Source organism: Falco cherrug, chromosome W (assembly GCF_023634085.1).
Source record: "Falco cherrug isolate bFalChe1 chromosome W, bFalChe1.pri, whole genome shotgun sequence".
Taxonomy (NCBI): Eukaryota; Metazoa; Chordata; class Aves; order Falconiformes; family Falconidae; genus Falco; species Falco cherrug.
This window is the reverse complement of record NC_073719.1, coordinates 5,678,228-5,698,258: the sequence shown is the minus strand read 5'-3', so window position 1 is coordinate 5,698,258 and position 20,031 is coordinate 5,678,228. Positions and strand designations below refer to the sequence as shown.

General features: G+C 41.6%; 1 protein-coding gene across 8 annotated transcripts in view; it reads right to left on the bottom strand.

Moving 5' to 3' along the window:
- The window catches only part of LOC129734462 (tyrosine-protein kinase Fer-like), a 231,785-nt gene that overhangs the window by 206,383 nt on the left and 5,371 nt on the right, over positions 1 to 20,031 (bottom strand). For all 8 annotated transcript variants that reach the window (XR_008730056.1, XM_055697996.1, XM_055697998.1 and 5 more), the window contains one exon: positions 5,394 to 5,650. Coding sequence is in view for 7 of the 8 variants with exons in the window: in XM_055697995.1 (XP_055553970.1) it covers positions 5,394 to 5,650 (257 nt within the window). In the remaining variant the exon portion in view is untranslated. The remainder of the gene's footprint in view (positions 1 to 5,393; positions 5,651 to 20,031) is intronic.

The following is a 20,031-nucleotide window of genomic DNA, read 5'->3' as shown; positions in this document are numbered from 1 at the left end:
GAAATTACTAAAAATGACTTATCATGGAATTTTAAGGCTATATGGGACAAATTAACTTCGTGGTTACCTAGTCTGGAATGGTTAAAGCATGCTTTTGTTATAATACTCATTGTAATAGTTTTAGGAATACCAATATGTGTATTACTTCAATGTTTTGTTTGGTGCTGTCAAAGAATGATCATAGGGCATAGTGATTTTTTTATAGTTGTAAAAGAATTTACAATAGTTGTTAGAAAAGGAGGGAATGAATAATGGGCCATATATGATTTATTTAAAGAACAGTGTGCTCATGTTTATCTGAGGAGACCCTTATTGTTTACTTGAGGATGCACTAAATCCTTGAATGGGTGACATAGGGAGTGTGCTAGCTGTCCAGGCATGAGATATGTTAATGTTGTTAACTTGAAGATATACTAGGTCCTTGAATGGGAGTGTGCTAATCGTCCAGGTGCAATATATGTTAATGAGTTCCCAGAAAGTTAATGAATAGACATGAGTGACTTGTATAAAGAGGGGACTGAAAGGCTCCCTCGGTGTGCATGACTTTGGAGGAGCGATCCCCCATGCGCCCAGCGCTGCCGAATAAAGATAACCTCCGCTCACTCGAATAGTGGTGACTGATTCTTTAAATCAGACGCAAAACGTTGTGGGACAAGACCTGAGTGGCATGTCTCCAAGTATGGTCCAACTGATAAGCGGGGACTTGTTGGAGCTTGTCGGCCATAAACTTTGGGAGGACAAGGAATGTGAACAGATAACAACTGACAGGATGAGTCAGGCCGAGAAAAGATAACAGAATGAGGAACAGATGGTGCCAAGAAGTAACACGTTGCTGTTAATTGATAACTGTAAAAACTTACTTAAAGTGTCCTTTGTTTGTAGTTAACCAATTAGGGATCACCCAGTATGTAATGTTTATTTAAAGAACCAATCTGTTTAAAGCGTGCGGCCTCTTATAACATATATAAACTTGTGATTGTATACAATAAATCGACATTTGCTTGCATCAAGCAGCGTCCTGTCTCTCCATTGCAGCAAAACATAATATTGCATGGTCATATTTCAGCAGTGTTTTAGTACTTCTGAACATCCATGAAAGCTGTACAGCCTTTTCTAGATTACATCCTCAACACCTTTGACATCATGTCCCCATGTTCTTTGTTCTCTTGTTTTCTAATCACAGTTCCTCTCTTTGAGCTGACTTTTCTGCCTTTAAATATTTCACAGTAATATAAATTTGATTTATAACTGTTTATGAGGATACTATTCATCAGCTGCTCCATGTTAATTAATATCATCAGTGTTCAGTCTATCAATGGCAAAACAAGGTGCTAACAGATTACTCATTTGTCACAGTAACTGAACATCTTTCTGTACCCTTACTTTAATAACTTCCTTGGCCATTCTGCTAGTCAGTTTTTGGGACAGCAAAATATACATTGGTTTTGAACCTTGTATAAATTACAAACCGCAATGTGAACAAAGATTTCAAACATACAGTAGACATGGACCTGAAATTAAAGTTCAGACAAAAGGAAAGTATTTCATACCCTAAAGAATCCTGTTACACTTTGTTGATGGGAACGGTATTGGATTCCTAAGAGATAATTCACTTACAGACTGCTATGCTACACTTGAAATTGCAGAATGGCTATTTGCAATACAATTACCAGTTTTTGAAGGCAGCTGATATGCTGTTTTTTAAATTTTGTTCTTTCTAAAGATACAAATTAACCTTAAATCATCAAACTTTCAAAAACATATTTGTTTGGTAGCTTTGGAGTTTTCTTACATCTCATTATACTGAGTCTAGCTGGAATGAAGCTAACTTTCTTCATAGCAGCCCATATGGTGCTGTGTTTTTGATTTGTGACCAGAACAGTGTTGATAACGCACCAATGTTTTAGCCATTGCCGAACAGTGCTTGCACAGTATCAAGGCCTTCTCTCTTTTGCACTCTGTCCCTCCGCAGCAAGTAGGTCAGGAGTATGCAAGAAGTTGGGAGAGGACACAACCAGAAAAACTGACCCAAATTGACCGAGATATTCCATACCATATAACATCATGCTCTGCATTAAAAAACTGAGGGGATGGGGATTTTGGGGAAGGTAGTCATCGCTCAGAGACTGGCTGGGCATCAGCCTGCTTGTGGGAAGTAGTGAGTGACTGTCTTTGCATCACTTCCTTGCCTGCCTCCCCACACACCCCTTTCTCCTTCCTCTTTCCTTTGCTTATTAAACTATCTTTATCTAAACCCATAAGTTTTCTTGCATTTGCTGCTCTTGTTCTCTCCCCCATCCCTGGGGTTTGGGGGGAGCAAGTGAGAAGCTTTATGGTGCTTTGCTGCTGACTGAAGTACCCATCACACATATTTCATTCTCTACATGACTATGCTAAAAGTCACATGGGATTTTAGAGAATAAAATGAAAACCAGATAACCCCTGTATACTTATTAATCTTTAACATTTCCTTTAGCTCATACACATTCCATGGACTGGCACAGAGCTGCCTCAGACTGCTTAAAAAGTAATGTTCTAAAAGGTCAGGGCCTAAAGCTTCCTGACTTTATCTGAAAACTGTTTAATTCTTTCACTACAGAACACTTTCCAAATGACATCAAAAGACATATTTCAAATTTGTGTATGATAAAAACAACATTAAACATCTTTATTACAGGAATTAGTCTTGTGGTTATAGAAGAGTTCATGAGAGCGCTAAAGGTAGAACACTGTAAAAGTTCTGCATTTTCTCTTTGACTGATTTATTACCGATGAAACAAAGTTTTAACCGATCCTGAAAAGCCCAACAAATGCATTTTTAATTTTAAATGGAAAAAACTATTAAAAAAAAAAAGCTAAGGGACAGATAACAACAAAGGAAAAGCATTACCTTTCAAACAAAAAAACCCAAACCCACAGTCTGTCAAAAGCAACAAAATAAAATATTGTTCGGTTTAACAAGTAAGGTTTTTAAACATACACACAGAAAAAAAGCAGTTAAAAATACCACTTTTTCTGGCATTAGGAGATGCTGCCACTGTGCCTTCCAAGTTTACTGCCTCTTCATTAAAAAAAAAAAAAAAGACACATTTTCAAAAAAACATCTCCAATTACTCACTTTTGCTGTACACTTGAATAAAAAAAAACATAAGAGATTAGAGATTTTGGCATTTATTTCTGATGTCACATAACACCAAAAATCAATTATATATGTGCAGTTTTTCAAATGTTAGGAAATGTAAGATACTGGGCTTATGCCACAAAAATATTTGGTCAGATTTTGATTCCGTAAAACCTCTCTTATCAAGAAAAGGTATCATGAAATAGCAAAGTAAATTAGAATGATGTCAGTAATCAAAACAATAATTCAGACATTTTAATTGCCAAAAATCAGTAAGACAATGTATTGCTAAACAACCTTAAAATCTAAGTTGACAGTGAAACTTCAAGGCAAGCCCATACAAAAGATTTGCCAGTAGCATATGAATATTTTTGCTATTGTGCAAAGATGTACAGAGATCAAGAATGCAGTTTGAAGAACATAGTGCCTCCTCAGAAGATGGGGGGGGGGGGGGGGCAGCTAAAATAACTCCTGAAAGAACTTAGGTGCCAATGTCTGAAACAAATTTTCAAAATATGACACAGATACCTCTTAAGATAAGTCTTCAGCTTTTTTATGTTTTATTATATGCTCACAAAAAAAACCCCAACTCATATTACTGGCACAAGTTGTGCTAGACTGAGCTAGGCACACAGCTTAAAGATTGCAATGTTAAATACTCTAATATCTATGCTCCTTTATTGTTCTAGCCTTAAGTCACTCTCAGTTTCACTGCCTAAAATAACTGCAAGACAGTTTTGCTAACACAAGAGCAATGCTACTGAGGCAGCAGTAGCAAGAATTGTTAAACATATCATCAATAAATCTATGTAAACTGAGTTTTCTATGCCATATATTCTATACCAATGGATCCCAAAGAAGATATCTGACTTCTGCCATTAAGCAGAAAATGTCTGAATCAGTTTACCAAAATCATCACAGCTTAGATGATAAAACCTATAACAAACTGTGAATGAAAAACATGACTGGGTGAAAAGCATTCCAAATACACCCAAATACATCATTAAAATCCACATGTGAAAAAAGGCAGAGCATCAATTTAAAAATACAATAATTACTGGGGAGGGATGGAATTATGTTAAACACTATGTGTTGATACTTTTGGGACAATTGAAACAGGCTAGTTATACCAGTGTAGACTTCAAATCACACAAACAACCACTTTAATCTAGTATAAATCTAGACTGATACACAAGGAGTAATGTTCCTACTCCTATGAGCATGATATACTATATATATGTGATGCTCATACATAAGAGGCTAGCATTCAAGCAGCAACTCCATAAGCCAACTATGAACTGCTTTGTCTAAAACTTAACCTGACTGAAAAAAATGCTTTCCTGCAGAGTAGGAGAACAGGATTTACGCCACGCTGAAGTGACTGTGTAACCACTGCTACAGCAGAAGGGCCAAGAATTAAATAAGCCCTTAAAACAGAACTGTTTTCTCTAGTCGTGAAGGAATCCAAGTCAGGAATGAAGCTTACTAACAAGTAAAATACAGAAATTTAAGTCATCTTTACCTTCATTGTACTTCCTCTCTAAATGTCATGATTAATCATTTAGGGAGAAGACAGCCTTGCCTTCGTAAAAAGTCAAGACAGTTATTTCAAATTGGGTATGAAATTATGTTTAAACAAATCTACAACTGTGAGAAACATCCTAAATTAATGCTTTGTTTTCACAAAAATATACTACGGTGTGAATAACAGTTGGAATGCTAGGCTTTGTCTTGGTTTAATGGCATTTTTTTACTACTGTCACCAATTCTATAACAGAAACAATAGTTACTATTTAACTGTTTTATAAGAAAAGTTTACTACGTTTTGAAAACAGAGTATGCTAAACAAAATAGCAGACAACTCAGGAACCTAAAATATTGAAGTTCAAAATTCAGGATCCTGGTTTAGTTTATTGTTCTTAAAGCAAGACCGGAGCTTGATTTTTGCATATTCCACTGAGGGACCAAACACTTCAGCAACAGTAATTCTCAAGAGACTGAATCAATAGGAATCAAACAGAAACACTGTTATGAGCTGAGCCAGTTATCATTCCATATACTATCTTTCCCATTTCCCTCTAAATAAAACAGACAGAATATAAGACAGAGCCACTTCACAAAGCAGCCAGGAGAATAATATTTATTGTGACACATTTCAGTAGGTCATTGGAAAATAAAGAAAATTGCTGGACTTCATTACTTACAAAAAAAGCAGACAAAATCCCCAAACTAACAAAAACCCAACCCTCTTGATTTCTAAGGATTTTCTTACCTTGGACATGTTGCTGATATAATCCAGTTGACAAGTGCTCTCTTTATCTATTTGATTACAAAGATTTTGTAAAGTGGAAGCATACTCCTTATCACTTTTTACTCGCATAACCATAAATTTCTTCACTGTTTCCAGCAGTCGTAGTTCCCAGTCTTGCAGTTTTAATAAAGCATCATGAGAATACTTCAGGTCACTTCCAAACCCCATTTTTTTAAGGCACTCTGTACCACACAGGTAAGATATATTCTTCACCACATCTGAAAGCAGAACAAGATTCATCAGAAACATACTGAAAGAAAAACTTGTGTTACAAAGGACAACTATTAATGCCTAAACTCTGAAATAACATAATCATAAGATTAAGTATTACCTTATATATACCACTTGGAAGCCAACTGAAAGAAAGGTCAAAAAAATTTCGTAGACCAACCTATGCCTTGAAGAGATCTCAGGTCCTCCATGTTACTTTGAACTGTCAGCTTAAATCTCAGTATGTAGCCTCCAGTTTCCCATCTGTCAAATACAGTAGCGTAACAGTACCTACCTGTACTGAGTCTGGCTGAGACAGAGTTAATTTTCTTCATAGCAGCCTGTATGGTACTATGTTTAGGATCTGTGACCAAAACAGTGTTGATAACACACTGATGTTTTAGCTATTGCTGAACAGTGCTTCCACAGTGTCAAGGCCTTCTCTCTTTCTCGCACTGCCCTGCCAGCGAGTAGGCTGGGGATGGGCAAGAAATTGGGAGGAGACACAGATGGGGTAGCTGACCCAAATTAACTAAATGGATATATTCCATGCCATATAATGTCATGTTCAGCAATAAAAACAGGGAGCAGTCTTTCCACAGTAGCTGTTGCTCAGAGACTGGCTGGACATCAGTCTGCTTTTGGGAGGTGGTGAGTGATTGCTTTTGCGAGGTGGTGAGTGATTGCTTTTGCATTTGTTCCCACCCCAGCCCCCCCTTCACTTAAACTGTATTTATCTCAACCCACAAGTTTTTCTTGCTTTTGCTCTTCCAGTTCTTTCCCCATCTCACTGCAGGGAAAGTGAGTGAGCAGCTGGTGGGTGCTTAGCTGTTGGCTGTGGCCAGCCCATCACACTCCCTAACTCTAAAGTGACTAGCCCTAGTGACTCAAAATATTTGATTGCAGTGTTAAGTCCTAAGAGCACTGCAGCTCTGAGAAATGGATAACTGAAAGATGACTAGGTAGTTTGTTCCTAAATACTGTGGTAAAAGTTTCAGATTCAACCTCCCAAAAGTTAGAAGATATCTCAAATCAGGTTCCCCCGTGCAACCTTACATTGATCCCCCCCAAATAAACACATCATAACAGAGTCCTTAATTTCATACCATTTTACCCTAAAGTGCCTCCATTTCATTGCACAAAATGGACATAATTTGATAATCAGATAAGAAATATTGAATATTGCTGTATTAAATCCTAAAGCACAATGCAGGTCAAAGAAAAGTCTGAACTAGCTTTAAAACACCTGCTTCTGATACGCATGCAGCCACATCACAGAAGAGTTGAGTCCACATACATGAGCAGTTTCCAAAGACTTACATAGGTTTTTCCCTGTGGGCTAAACCCCATTTTCCATGTATCCATCTAAAACTTATCCCCATACTAATCAGCTTCAAACTTGGTCAGATAAACTTACATAAACTACGATTACAGCTCTAGACTGCAGTACAAACATACCCTGCGTGTTGCTTTTTCACCAATTCCTGCACTCTAGACAAGCCTTAGTTCTTTTGAAAACAGAGGTATTAATTTATTCATAGGCTTTTCATTGCCACTTAAATTAGCTCAGTGCTTTACAAACATTAATAGATTTCTCTTCCTAACAGTCCAAGAGGTGAAGCAGGACTGATACTCTTATTTTATACAGATAACTAAGACACAGAAATTCATGTCAACATTGTACCAGCTAATACTGGATACCTAATTTGCAAGGCTTAAAGGCAGACTTTTCAGTGCCCAGCATTTTTAACATATCAAACATCTAGAACAAAGACATAATCGGATTCAGTTACAACACAGAATTTCTGCAAATCATAATCTACAATTTGAAAGCTATCAGATAATGAAAAACAACCACCGCATAGGCAAATTTTCATGTATATGATTTGTCCAATATTATACATCATGGTAAGAGCAGCATAATTACTTTATCTCCAGAGTAGCCTTACTCCCAAAACCATTCCTTCTTTTCCTGCAGTTTCCTGCCTCAGTTAGCTCTTCCAAAAAGTTACTGAAATAAGCCTCATTTACTACATATTTATTCTCAGAACACAAGCTATGGTATGTAACTAAAGAAACCACGATCCTATAAAGAAAATAAAAATAGCATTGTGGTGTTATGCATGTACACAATAAAGACAAATGAAGGTTATACAAGTAACCTTAGTCTTGCTGTCACAAGCTTTCATATGCTCTTAACATCAAAAGCATCATATTATATTCAGAATTCTTACCGATGATTAAGAGCTCTGTTACAAAGAGTAAAAGCAAACTTATATTGACTATTTATAAAGTATTGTCTCTGTCATTAGCTGTTTTAATGTTAATATTTCTACAGTTAAAGTTTAGGAAGTCTTGCAAAAACAATTAGCAAGATGAACGAAAAAAAAATAAGACCCTTATAACATGACTAGTGCTTCATTTGTGATTTTTGACACGCTTTAGATTTATATCTGCTTTTGCAACTAAGTTCATTTTTCTCCTACCACACTTCAGGGTTATAAGCTACTTACATTTCAGAATCAGAAAAAAATGGAACTGAATCTCACTATAAAGTCTGGCCCTGTGCTATCAGTAAAGTGCTAGATTCCATTTTATTACTGAAAGACAGGAGGACAAGGGAGGAAATGTTCTCAGCATGTTTCATTCAGCTTTTACTGACTCACAGTAAATCAGTAGAACAAAAGACCCACTAATATCTCATTTCAGCCTCCAAAATCTCCCTTCATTAAGTAACAAATCGTTTCCAGATTACACTATCAGGTGCCTGGATACATTGACAAAAAACATATAAATACTGGACTCTGATACTTGTTTTAAATAATTCCATTCACCATAACAGAAGCAAAATAACAAAATTTTGTTTTGCAAGAGAGATAAAATTCTAATTCTTTAAGACTAACAAGAATAAAGTTTCAGAGCTGATGATTCTAACTGGGCAAGCCAGACTTAGTACTCCTCCCATGTAAATTGAGGCAACGTTCAACACAGACATTAAAATCATAGAATCATTTAGGTTCTAATGCATAGAAGCATTTAGGAAAAGCAACATTTTTATTTCCCTGTTTGTGTATAGTTCTCTACTTAAAAAAAAAAAACCAACCACAAAGCATCCAGAACATTTTGAGAAACTTTTATAGTTAACTTCTACATTTAATTCCAGTAACGATCTAAATGTGTCCATTCAGCTGTTTGTTTAGTTCTAAGTTTTCATTGTATGCTTGCAGGTTCTTTGAAAAGCAGCAATAACAGTTGAACAATTATTTAAAGTAAAACTTTGTTCTACACAATTTCCACTTCCATGCTTCAGAATGGAGGCACAGTGGAACACTCGCCCAAGTGCAAGATTTCAAGAGCTTTTAAGTAGGTTTTATCTTTTTTTTTAGGATAAGAAAATGTTTCTTAACAGCTTATATACAGAATTTACAAGTTAAACACAATTTCTCATGCTCATTTATTTGATTAGAAGTTTCTGATATAATATTTTCATAAAATTTCCATACCTTATTGCATGTTCTGACAAGTAATCATAAACCTATGCGTTGACCTCCGTATGAAATGTGCTGATAACAAAAGTTTTGCATTTTGTGAACCTGATTGAAATGTACAAATGTACACATAAAATAAGGCTAAAATTGGTAATTAAGTGATGAAAGGAAAAAAAAAGAGAGAGAAAAAAAAGGAATGAACAGTCCATAACATGTTAAAGCAACCTTATGAAAAAACAAAAAGGGGGAATTGTACAGAACAGAGACAGTGGGTTGTTTTCACATTGATAATGTGCAGCTGTGACCTTGCTATGACGATGTGCAACTGTGATCCTGCAGCAAAGATTTAAATAACTTTGAGGGAGTATGAGAAGAAACCTGGATGAGACAGAAACAAAGGAGGAATGTGATCTCACCTCTAGAAGATAAGGAAACAGCGTGAACAGCAGAGAGTAGCCTATAGTGAACAGCGGCTGGGCACGTGGACAGTAGAGTTTGACCAATAATAAAGCTTTTAGCAGCGTCTGTACAGAGTATAAACTTATAAAAGCTGTAACTAACTAACAATAAAAGTCTTTGCTTCACCATCCTTGCAAAATCCGTGCCTCAGTCGCCACAACCATCTACCCAAGTTGGCCAGCAGTGTGCCCATGTGGTCAGGTGGCCAATATCATCTTGGCTTGGATCAGAAATAGTGTGGCCAGCAGGACTAGGGAAGCGATCATCCCCCTGTTCTTGGCACTGGTGAGGCCGCACCTCCAATACTGTGTTCGGTTTTGGGTCCTCACAACAAGAAAGATATTGAAGGAGGTGCTGGAGTGCATCCAGAGAAGAGCAACAAAGCTGGTGAAGGGTCTAGAGAACAAGTCTTATGAGAAGTGGCTAAAGGAACTGGGGCTGTTTAGCCTGGAGAAAAGGAGGCTCAGGGGAGACCTTATCGCTCTCTACAACTACCTGAAAGGAGGTTGTAGGCAGGTGGGGGTAGGTCTCTTTTCCCAAGTAACAAGTCATAGGACAAGAGGAAACGTTTAAAGGATGTTTAAAGGGAAGGTCTCCTTTACACATCATGCAACTGATGCTACATGGAGTAAGTGGGTCATGCTAATCATACAACAAGCTTGGATAGGAAATCCCAATCGTCCAGGAACCTTGGAAGTGATCATGGACTGGCCAGAAGGCAAAGATTTCGGAATGTCACCAGAGGAGGAGGTGACATGCTGAAGAGGCCCCATTGTATAATAAATTGCCAGAACGTGAGAAGCAATATGCCCCGTTTACTAATGGTCCTGCTGTATTGTATGAAAGCATTGGAAGGCAGATGTATGGAGTCCCCTACGACAAGTTGCAGAAACTGCTGAAGGAGAAGGTGAATCAAGTCAGTTTGCAGAGGTGAAAGCTGTCCAGCTGGCTTTAGACATTGCTGAATGAGAAAAATGGCCAATGCTTTACCTCTATACTGACTCACGGATGGTGGCAAATGCCCTGTGAGGGTGGTTGCAGCAATGGAAGCAGAGCAACTGGCAACAGAGAGGTAAACCCATCTGGGCTGCTGCATTGTGGCAAGATATTGCTGCCTGGGTGGAGAACCTGGTTGTGAAGGTGCGTCATGTCGATGCTCACATACCAAAGAGTGAGGCCACTGAAGAACATCAAAACAACCAGTAGGTAGATCAGGCTGCTGAGATGCACCACACTGTGAAAAGCAATGGGTGGTGGGACCTTCAAACATTTTGTTTGCCCTCAGATCCAGAGAGCTTCTCTGCCCCTTGAGGATACTGAATAGTGTTGAACGGGGCTTGGTAGGCATGGGCTAAGCCCCAGCACGTTACAGTAATTTGTGCCTCTCGGGAATTGCCAGGGTGACAGCATACTTCTTACAAATATTTTACTAGTTTTTCCAGATACTGCACTTGTTCAGGGGTGAAGTTCCAAAACACTGGAGGTACCCACTGTCCTAGTACTTACCCATACTATCCCACACACCCTGTCACTCATAACTATCCAACTTTGGGGCAGATCTCTGAGTGGTGTTCTTAAATAGTTGTTTAACCCTAAACAAGACCTGGAACATATTCAGCATTCCTAGCAATAGGATCATGTTGGCTTCAACATCCCAAGGATATTCAAAATTTTCAGAGTTCTCAAATGCTACTGTAATTAAACTGCTGGGGAAGGGCAAGATGTGGGAGAGTGTCTCCTGCATAGGTTGGCTCTCTGTCCTGGTTTCAGCTGGGACAGAGTTATTTTTCTTCTTAGTAGCTAGTACAGTGCTGTGTTTTGGCTCTGACGTGAGAACAATGTTGATAGCACACTGATGTTTTTAGTTGTTGCTGGGTAATGTTTATACTAAATCAAGGACTTTTCAGTTTGTTGGGCCCTGCCAGCAAGAGGGCTGCAGGGGCACGGGAAATTGGGGGGGGACACAGCCAGGACAGGTGACCCAAACTAGCCGAAGGGATATTCCATACCATATGATGTCATACTGAGTATATAAACTGGGGGAAGAAGAAGGAAGAGGGCAACATCTGGCATTATGACATTTGTCTTCCTGAGTAACCGTTACACGTGATGGAGCCCTGCTTTCCTGGAGATGGCTGAACACCTGCCTGCCCATGAGAAGTAGCAAATGAATTCCTTGCTTTGCTTTGCTTGCGTGTGCGGCTTTTGCTTTACCTATTAAATTGTTCTTATCTCAACCCTTGAGTTTTACATCCCGATTCTCCTCCCCATCCCTCTGGGTGAGGGGGCAGTGAGCAAGCAGCTGCATGCTGCTTGGTTGCCAGCTGTGGTTAAAGCACAAGTGCTCTCTGAGGAGATAAGGCAAAAGGTGCAATTATTAATAGTTCCCATTAGATGAATCCCAAAGTACAGAGGTGACAGCAACGCTGAGTACACAGACCAGGTTAGTTTCATGACCAGCAATTCTATCTTATCACAAACCAGTATTAAAAAGTACAACAAAATGATAACCTTAGCCCAGGCCCCAGACATGATAAACAGCACAACAGGGAACACATACTGCAAGTAAGGTGTTACATAATGCAACTCTGAGAATGAGTGCAACAACTCTGAGAGGAAACAAATCAACATTGTGACCAGCAACTATTAAACCAATACAATAAATGCTTATAACAAATTTGTTTTAACATGCTTTGGTCAGATCTGTCTTTATCTCAAGCTTTTGTGCCCTATGTTGGGCACCAAAAAGGATTGTCATGGTTTAACCCCAGCCAGCAACTAAGTACCACACAGCTGCTGCCTCACTCCCCACCTCCCCCCACCAGTGGGATGGGGAGGAGAATCAGAAATAAAAAGGTAAAACCCGTGGGTTGACATAAGAACAGTTTAATAACTGAAATAAAGTAAAATATTATAATAATAATTGTAATGCAAAGGGAGATAACAAAAAGAGAAAGAGAAATAATACTCAAAAGGAAAAAAACAAAACCAATAAACAAGTGATGCACAATGCAATTGCTCACCACCCACTGACCAATGCCCAGCCAGTCCCCAAACAGCGATCCCACCCCCTTGGCTAACTCCCCCCAGTTATTATACTGAACATGACATCATATGGTATGGAATATCCCTTTGGCTAGTTTGGGTCGGCTGTCCTGGCTGTGTCCCCTCCCAATTTCTTGCGCCCATCCAGACTTCTCAGTGGCAGGGCCTGAGAAGCTGAAAAGTCCTTGATTTCATTTAAACACAGCTTAGCAAGAAAAGCTTAGCCTTCATATTCTATTTTCAGCACCATTACTTTTTCCAAATAAAACATCTCCATTGTGTTCTTGGTCTTGCTTTCCTCCCATAGCTACTTTAAAATTCTCCCCTATCTACTTGTTAATACCTATATCATACAGGGCCAGGTCTGTCAGATTTTGTTAGCCATTCACTGTAATATAACAGACTAACTCTTCATGCTGAAAGAATGTGTGAACTCCTGGAGCACAAGTGTCATGGTTTAACCCCAGCCGGCAACCAAGCACCATGCAGCCGCTTGCTCACTTCCTCCCACCCAGAGGGCTGGGGAGGAGAATCAGAAAGGAATGTAAAACTCAAGGGTTGAGATAAGAACAATTTAATAATTTAAACAGAATTAAAAGGTAAGAACAAAAATAATAACACTAATACTACTAACAATAATAATACTACTAACAGCTATAATGGAAAGGTGGGGAAAAGGATAAAATCCAAAGGAAAAGGGAGAAAGGAAAACAAGTGATGCACAGTACAACTGCTCACTACCCGCTGACCGATGCCCAGCCAGTCCCCGAGCAACAATCCCCAGGTCCCAGCTAACCGTCCAAGTTTATACACCAAGCATGATGTCCCATGGTATGGAATACCTCTTTGGCTGGTTCAGGTCAGCTGACCTGGCTGTGTCCCCTCCCAGTTTCTCATGCCCCTCCAGCCCTCTGGCTGGCAGGGCCTGAGAAACTGAAAAGTCCTTGACTTAGTATAAACATTACCCAGCAACAACTAAAAATATCAGTGTGCTATCAACATTGTTCTCACATCAGAGCCAAAACACAGCACTGCACTAGCCACTAAGAAGAAAACCAACTCCATCCCAGCTGAAACCAGGACAACAAGGTATGTCAAAGTTGCCAACAGAATTCTCTGAAGGGTTCTTCTGAGGGCAGCCATGAACATACATTTAATTTTGCAGATTGGCAAGAGCACACCATCTTTCTGAGTCTGTGATTAAGCATCAGTCTGCAGTTGGGGGACTGGGGCTCTTCAAGCTGTTGCATCTCTGAGAAGATCCTGTCTATCTGCCTTTGCATCTTCTCTGATGCTGTGCAGCGTGCTCACTTTCTCCTGTAACTCCTCCACTTGGCAATACAGCTCCTCCAAGACAGCACACCTTCTGCAGGACAGAGGGCCATCTCTCCTAGAATCAGAGAGGCCCCAGGCACTCCCTCCAGCCTGGGACTTGGAGAGCTGCTTCCACCATCCAAACTTCTGTCTGTGTTAGAGCAGCTGCCCCTGTGTACAGGTTTTGGCAGGGATAATTTTAGCTTGTAAGGTGCTATGTTTTGGATTTGTGACCAAAACAGTGTTGATAACACAGGAATGTTGTAGTTATTGCTGAGCAGTGCTTACACAGCATGAAGGCCTTTTCTGCTTCTCACACTGCCTTGCCAGCAAATAGGCTGCACAAGAAGTTGGGAGGAGACACAGCCAGGACAGCCAACCTCAGTGGACAAAAGGGATATTCCATACCATATGATGTCACGCTCAGCAATAAAAGCTGGGGCAAAGAAGGAAAAAGTGGGGACATTTGGAGTGATGACACCTGTCTTCCCAAGTAACCATTACATGTGATGAAGCCCTGCTTTCCTGGAAATGGCTAAACACAGGTTGCTCAGAGAGGTTGTGACAAATATCTCATCCTTGGAGATGTTCAAAGCCCAACTGGACACAGTCCTGAGCAACCTGCTCTAGGTGACCCTGCTCTGAGAAACAGGGGGTTGGACTAGACGGTCTCCAGGGGTGCCTGCCAGCCTCAGTCACTGTGATTTTGTGATACTCTCACAACTCGAGCCCTGTCATATTAAGATGCTCAAGCCCAACATCTGGTTTGACAAGGTTCTTCAGGAACTGGTTCACAGTGAATCAGAAACATGTTGAACTTTGGGATATACTAGAACCCAGAAAAACCACAGAGGCTTCTGTATGCATGCAGTGGCATGGCTTCTAATGTTTCTTTCCCTTCCAGTTTGGGCCACATGTTCCCTTGATCCCTCTTTGTAACGCTATCCAGGTCCACCTTGTGCAGACATTCTCCATTTACTGCTGATGCTTTTCCTTGTTCTTTTGTCTTTAGTCCAGCTTTATCTCTCCCTTTCTCTTTTTCTTTTCCTTCCCTGCCCCCCCCCCAATTGTTCCTAAGCACCTCCTGCCTTCCCACTGTCTCTCAAAGGGTAATTGTTGCAGCCCAAAGCCATAGGTTCATTCAAATTTGTTACGCTGCTTAAGTATTTTTTGAAAATTTGACAGGACAGAGGCCTCCCAGAAAACAGGGCCTCAGAAAGTGATTATTTTTTTCTGGACTTGACAATGAGAGAAATATGTGCTTCATCTAAAAAGAATACTGTTAAAACTTAAATTGCTGCTCAGGTAATGAGCAGTAACTTAAGAGACCAAGAGACTTGCTACACATAATCTACTTTTGCCCTTATGTACTTGTTACACTAAATGACTAGGATAGCCTTAGTGAAGACAATACTGATTTATATATCTTTAATTAATGTAGATGTTCATTAATAATGTGGAAATTAGTCAAGTGATGACTTTCATTATCAGGAGAAAAAGGCTGAAAACTTCTGAAATCTGTGCACAAATCCAGTTTTATTTCAGTTACCTGAAAGGACTTCAGTAGCTATACAGAATACTCTGGAAACTGAACATTAGCTGTATTAAGTACAACTAGTCTTATTAAAGAAACCAAATCTTTGCCCAATCAATTTTGAAAACCATTGTACATGAAACACTTTGTTGTTCCTATTCAAAGCAAGATCTGACAAATGAAAATGTAAAAAATACAAAGTAAAAAACGCACAAAACTATCAAAATAGCCCAGAGCATTAAAACATAAAAGACTTGATAAAAAAGAGCTGCTGTATCTAATGTACTATCCATACATACAAGTGACTGCAAGTTTAAAAGTCTGTATAATTATTAATTACATTCAGAGCATACATACATGTAGGCCTATTAAATAGTGTCAGGTGGTGTTTAAGAAACCTATTTTTTATATTCTCAGTATGGTATCAAAAGTAGAATTAAAAGGAGACTGGGATCAGTAAACTACTTAATTCTGACTTGACAATAGCCTAAGAAAGGGTATCTAACCTCTGAAGTAGTTTATGGCACTAGTTGGCTTAGTGTCCCATAATCAGCATTCATTCAGGATAACTGCAGGTTGCCTGGAAGCTGCCCTACTCTAGTTCCACATACAAGGTATAGAAATATAGCTGGTTGTCAGCCTTAGCTATATGTCTTCTGTCCCTGGTTAAACATTCAGTAGGTCTTAAGCAAACACATGCTGGTGCTTCTCAGTTGTTCTCTTGTGGCACTGCTGTTGCCTAAAAAGAGGAGAGATTTCTTTTTGAAGGGAAGAGACTGTGACCATCTACTTCACGTTCTTAACATGGGCCTTATTACTAGAGTAGCTCAGCACCTTAGTAATACTTAATGTATTTCTTCTCAGTACTCCTTCCAACATAAGAAGATATTACGCATGTTTTATAGAGGATACTGTAGCTTAGAAGAGTTTGGCTATCCCTGTTTCAGTGCTCATTCATCCCTGAAGAAATACAATATAAAGTACCCACAAGAGTCAAAGAGTTGAGACCTAATTATTGAATAAAGATTCATATAAACTACACGGGTCAGAACTAATCTTGGAGGACTACACAATTAGTCCGTGGTCGGGTTTTTTTTTCTTTACTAACCGGAGAGGCTGAAGCTACTGACCATGCCTGAAACGGAGTCTGATTCTCAAGTCTGCGATTAAGTTCAGCCATTTCAGCGAAGTCTCCGAGGCATGCTATTCCAGCAGACATGCTCCGGAGCGGAGGACTGCGCCGAGGGACCGTGGGGAGCTTTCCGTGAACCGGCAAAAAACGAGAAGCGAGCGCAGAGAGAGGATGCCAGTGCCCCAGCTCCCACCCCCCGAGCGGGAAGCGTTGGGACCCTGACGAGCGGCAGCTATGACTCAGCGTAGGCGGGGCCAGGAGTGGAGGCGGTCAACCCCCCACATATACAAAAGTAGCCCCCAGGGAGCAGTAGCGCGGCTCGGCAGTTTGCGAAGGGAGGGTGACGTCTCCCTAACGGTTTAAAGAGGCGAGCTCCAGTAGTGGTCATCGCCCCCCCCAGAAGAAACCTAGCCATGGTTTCCACTCGGCCAATGTGGTGACCCAGACGGAGCTCCCATGTAAACATGCAGCTGTCCAGGTCACTGGGCTGCAGGGAGTGCCTGAGCCTGTCACTGCTACCTGAGGGCAGCAGAGATAACAACTGTGTGAGGTGTGACCAGGTGGATGATCTGCTCAGCCTGGTGGCAGAGCTGAAAGAGGAAGCAGAAAGGTTAAGGAGTATCAGGGAGTGCGAGAGGGAGATAGACTGGTGAAGCCACTCTCTACCATCTCCTGAGACAAGTGCACTGGATGGACACATCACAAGAAGCGGAGGCTCCTTTATCTACTCGCCACCAGGTGAACGGAGGGGTCCTAAGTGATGGAGAGGAATGGAAACAGGTCCCTGCTCAGGGCAGCAGGCAAATCACCCCCCGGCCTACTTCACCTTCCCAGGTACCCCTGTACAGTAGGTATGCAGCTCTGGAGCCTGAGGGACAGGAAAAGGATGATGTGGACAAAAGCCTGTTCAGGTTAGAGGAGTTGCCTAGGCAGAGTCTGTCAACCCCACACATCATGACCAGCTCTGCTAGGAAGAAAAGAAAGGTGGTTGTCATCGGCGACTCCACTCTGAGAGGAACAGAGGGCCCGATATGCCGACTGGAGTCAACCCACAGGAAAGTCTGCTGCCTCTCTGGGGGCCGGGTAAGGGATGTTACTAGGAAACTCCCTTGTCTGGTATGGACCTCTGATTATTGCCTATTACTGGTCTTCCAAGTGGGCAATGACTGAGTCCAAACGACAAGAAGTCTGAGAGCAATCTGAGAGACCTCAGTGCCTTGGGGCGACTGGTTGAAAGGGATCAGGAGCACAAGTAATGTTTTCTTCTATCCTGCCAGTTGCAGGGAACAATAGGGCGTGTAATTGGAAGGTCACACAGATCAATACCTGGCTCTGGGCCTGGCGTCAATGGCTAAATTTTGGGGGGGGTTGATCATTAGTCAGTTTACATGGCACCAGGCCTGCTGGCAACAGGTGGGGTTCACCTGCCTCAAAGGGGGAAAGGGATCCTAGGTCAGGAGTTAGCAGGGCTCATTGAGAGAGCTTTAAATTAGATTTGAAGGGGGAAGGGAATAAGACCAAGCTTGTTAGAGACGAGCCTGGGGGTGGCATGCCAGAGTTGGAGGCAAAATTGATAGCACAGCTGAAGTGCATCTATGCCAAAGCCCAAAGCATGGGCAACAAACAGGAGGAGCTGGAAGCCATCATGCAGCAGGAAGACTATGACATCATCGCCATCACGGAAACATGGTGGGATGACTCGCATGACTGGAGTGCTGCAATGGATGGCTACAAACCCTTCAGAAGGGATAGGCAAGGAAGGAGGCAGTGGGGTAGCACTGTATGTCAGGGAGTGTTTCAACTGCCTAGAACTGAATGATGGTGACAGTAGGGTTGAGTGTTTATGGGTAAGAATCAGGGGGAGGGCCAACAAGGCAGATACCCTGGTGGGAGTCTGTTATAGGCCATCCAACCGGGATGAAGAGGCAGATGAAACATTCTACAAGCAACTGGGAGAAGTCTCAAGATCGCTAGCCTTTGTCCTCATGGGGGACTTCAACTTACCAGCTGTCCGTTGGAAATGCAACACAGCAGAGAGGAAACTGTCTAGGAGGTTCCTGGAGTGTGTGGAAGGTAACTTCCTGACACAGCTGGTGAGTGAGCCAACTAGGGGAGATGCCCCGCTGGACCTCCTGTTTACAAACAGGGAAGGACTGGTGGGTGATGTGGTGGTTGAAGGACATCTCGTGCATAGCAATCATGAGATGATAGTTTTTGATTCTTGGAGAAGTAAGGAGGCGGGTCAGCAGAACCACTACCCTGGACTTCCAGAGGGCTGACTTTGGCCTGTTTAAAGAGCCTGGTCAACAGAATCCCTTGGGAGACAGGTCTGAAGGGCCAAGGGGTCCAGGAAGGCTGGACATTCTTCAAGAAGGAAGTCTTCAAGGTGCACGAGCAGGCCGTCCCCATGTGCTGAAAGACGAGCCAGTGGGGAAGAAGATCGACCTGGCTGAACAGAGAGCTTTGGCTGGAACTCAGGGGGGAAAAAGGAGAGTTTATGACTTTTGGAAGAAGGGGCAGGCAACTCGGGACTATCAGGAAGTCGTGAGGTTATGCAGGGCAAAGATTAGAGAGGTGAAAGCCCAGCTAGAACTCAGGCTGCCCACTGCTGTAAGAGATAACAAAAAATGTTTTTACAAATACATTAAAAACAAAAGGAGGGCCAAGAATAATCTGCATTCTTTATTGGATGTGGCGGGGAACATTGCCACAAAGGCTGAGGAAAAGGCTGAGGTACTTAATGTCTTTCTTTGCCTCAGTCTTTAATAGCAAGACCAGTTAACCTCAGGATACTCAGCCCCCTGAGCTGGAAGACAGGGATGAGGAGGAGCAGAATGAAGTCCTCACAGTTCAGGAGGAAATGGTTAGTGACCTGCTGCTCCACTTAGACAGGCACAAGTCTATGGGGCTGGATGGGATCCACCTGAGAGTACTGAGGGAGCTGGTGGAAGAGCTTGCCAAGCCACTCTCCATCATTTATCAACAGTCCTGGATAACCGGAGAGGGCCCAGAAGAGTGGAGGTTAGTCAATGTGACACCCATCTACAAGAAAGGCAGGAAGGAGGATCCAGGGAACTACAGGCTTGTCAGCCTGACCTCGGTGCCAGGGAAGGTTATGGAGCAGATCATCCTAGGTGCCATCACATGGCATGTGCAGGACAACCGGGGGATCAGGCCCAGCCAGCATGGGTTTATGAAAGGCAGGTCCTGCTTGACAAACCTGATCTCCTTCTACAACAAAATGACCCTCTTAGTCGATGAGGGAAAGGCTGTGGATGTTGTCGACCTGGACCTTAGTAAAGCCTTTGACACCGTCTTCCACAGTATTCTCCTGGAGAAACTGGCTGCTCGTGGCTTGGAGGAGTGTATTTTACACTGAGTTACAAGCCGGCTGGCTGGCCGAGCCCAAAGAGTGGT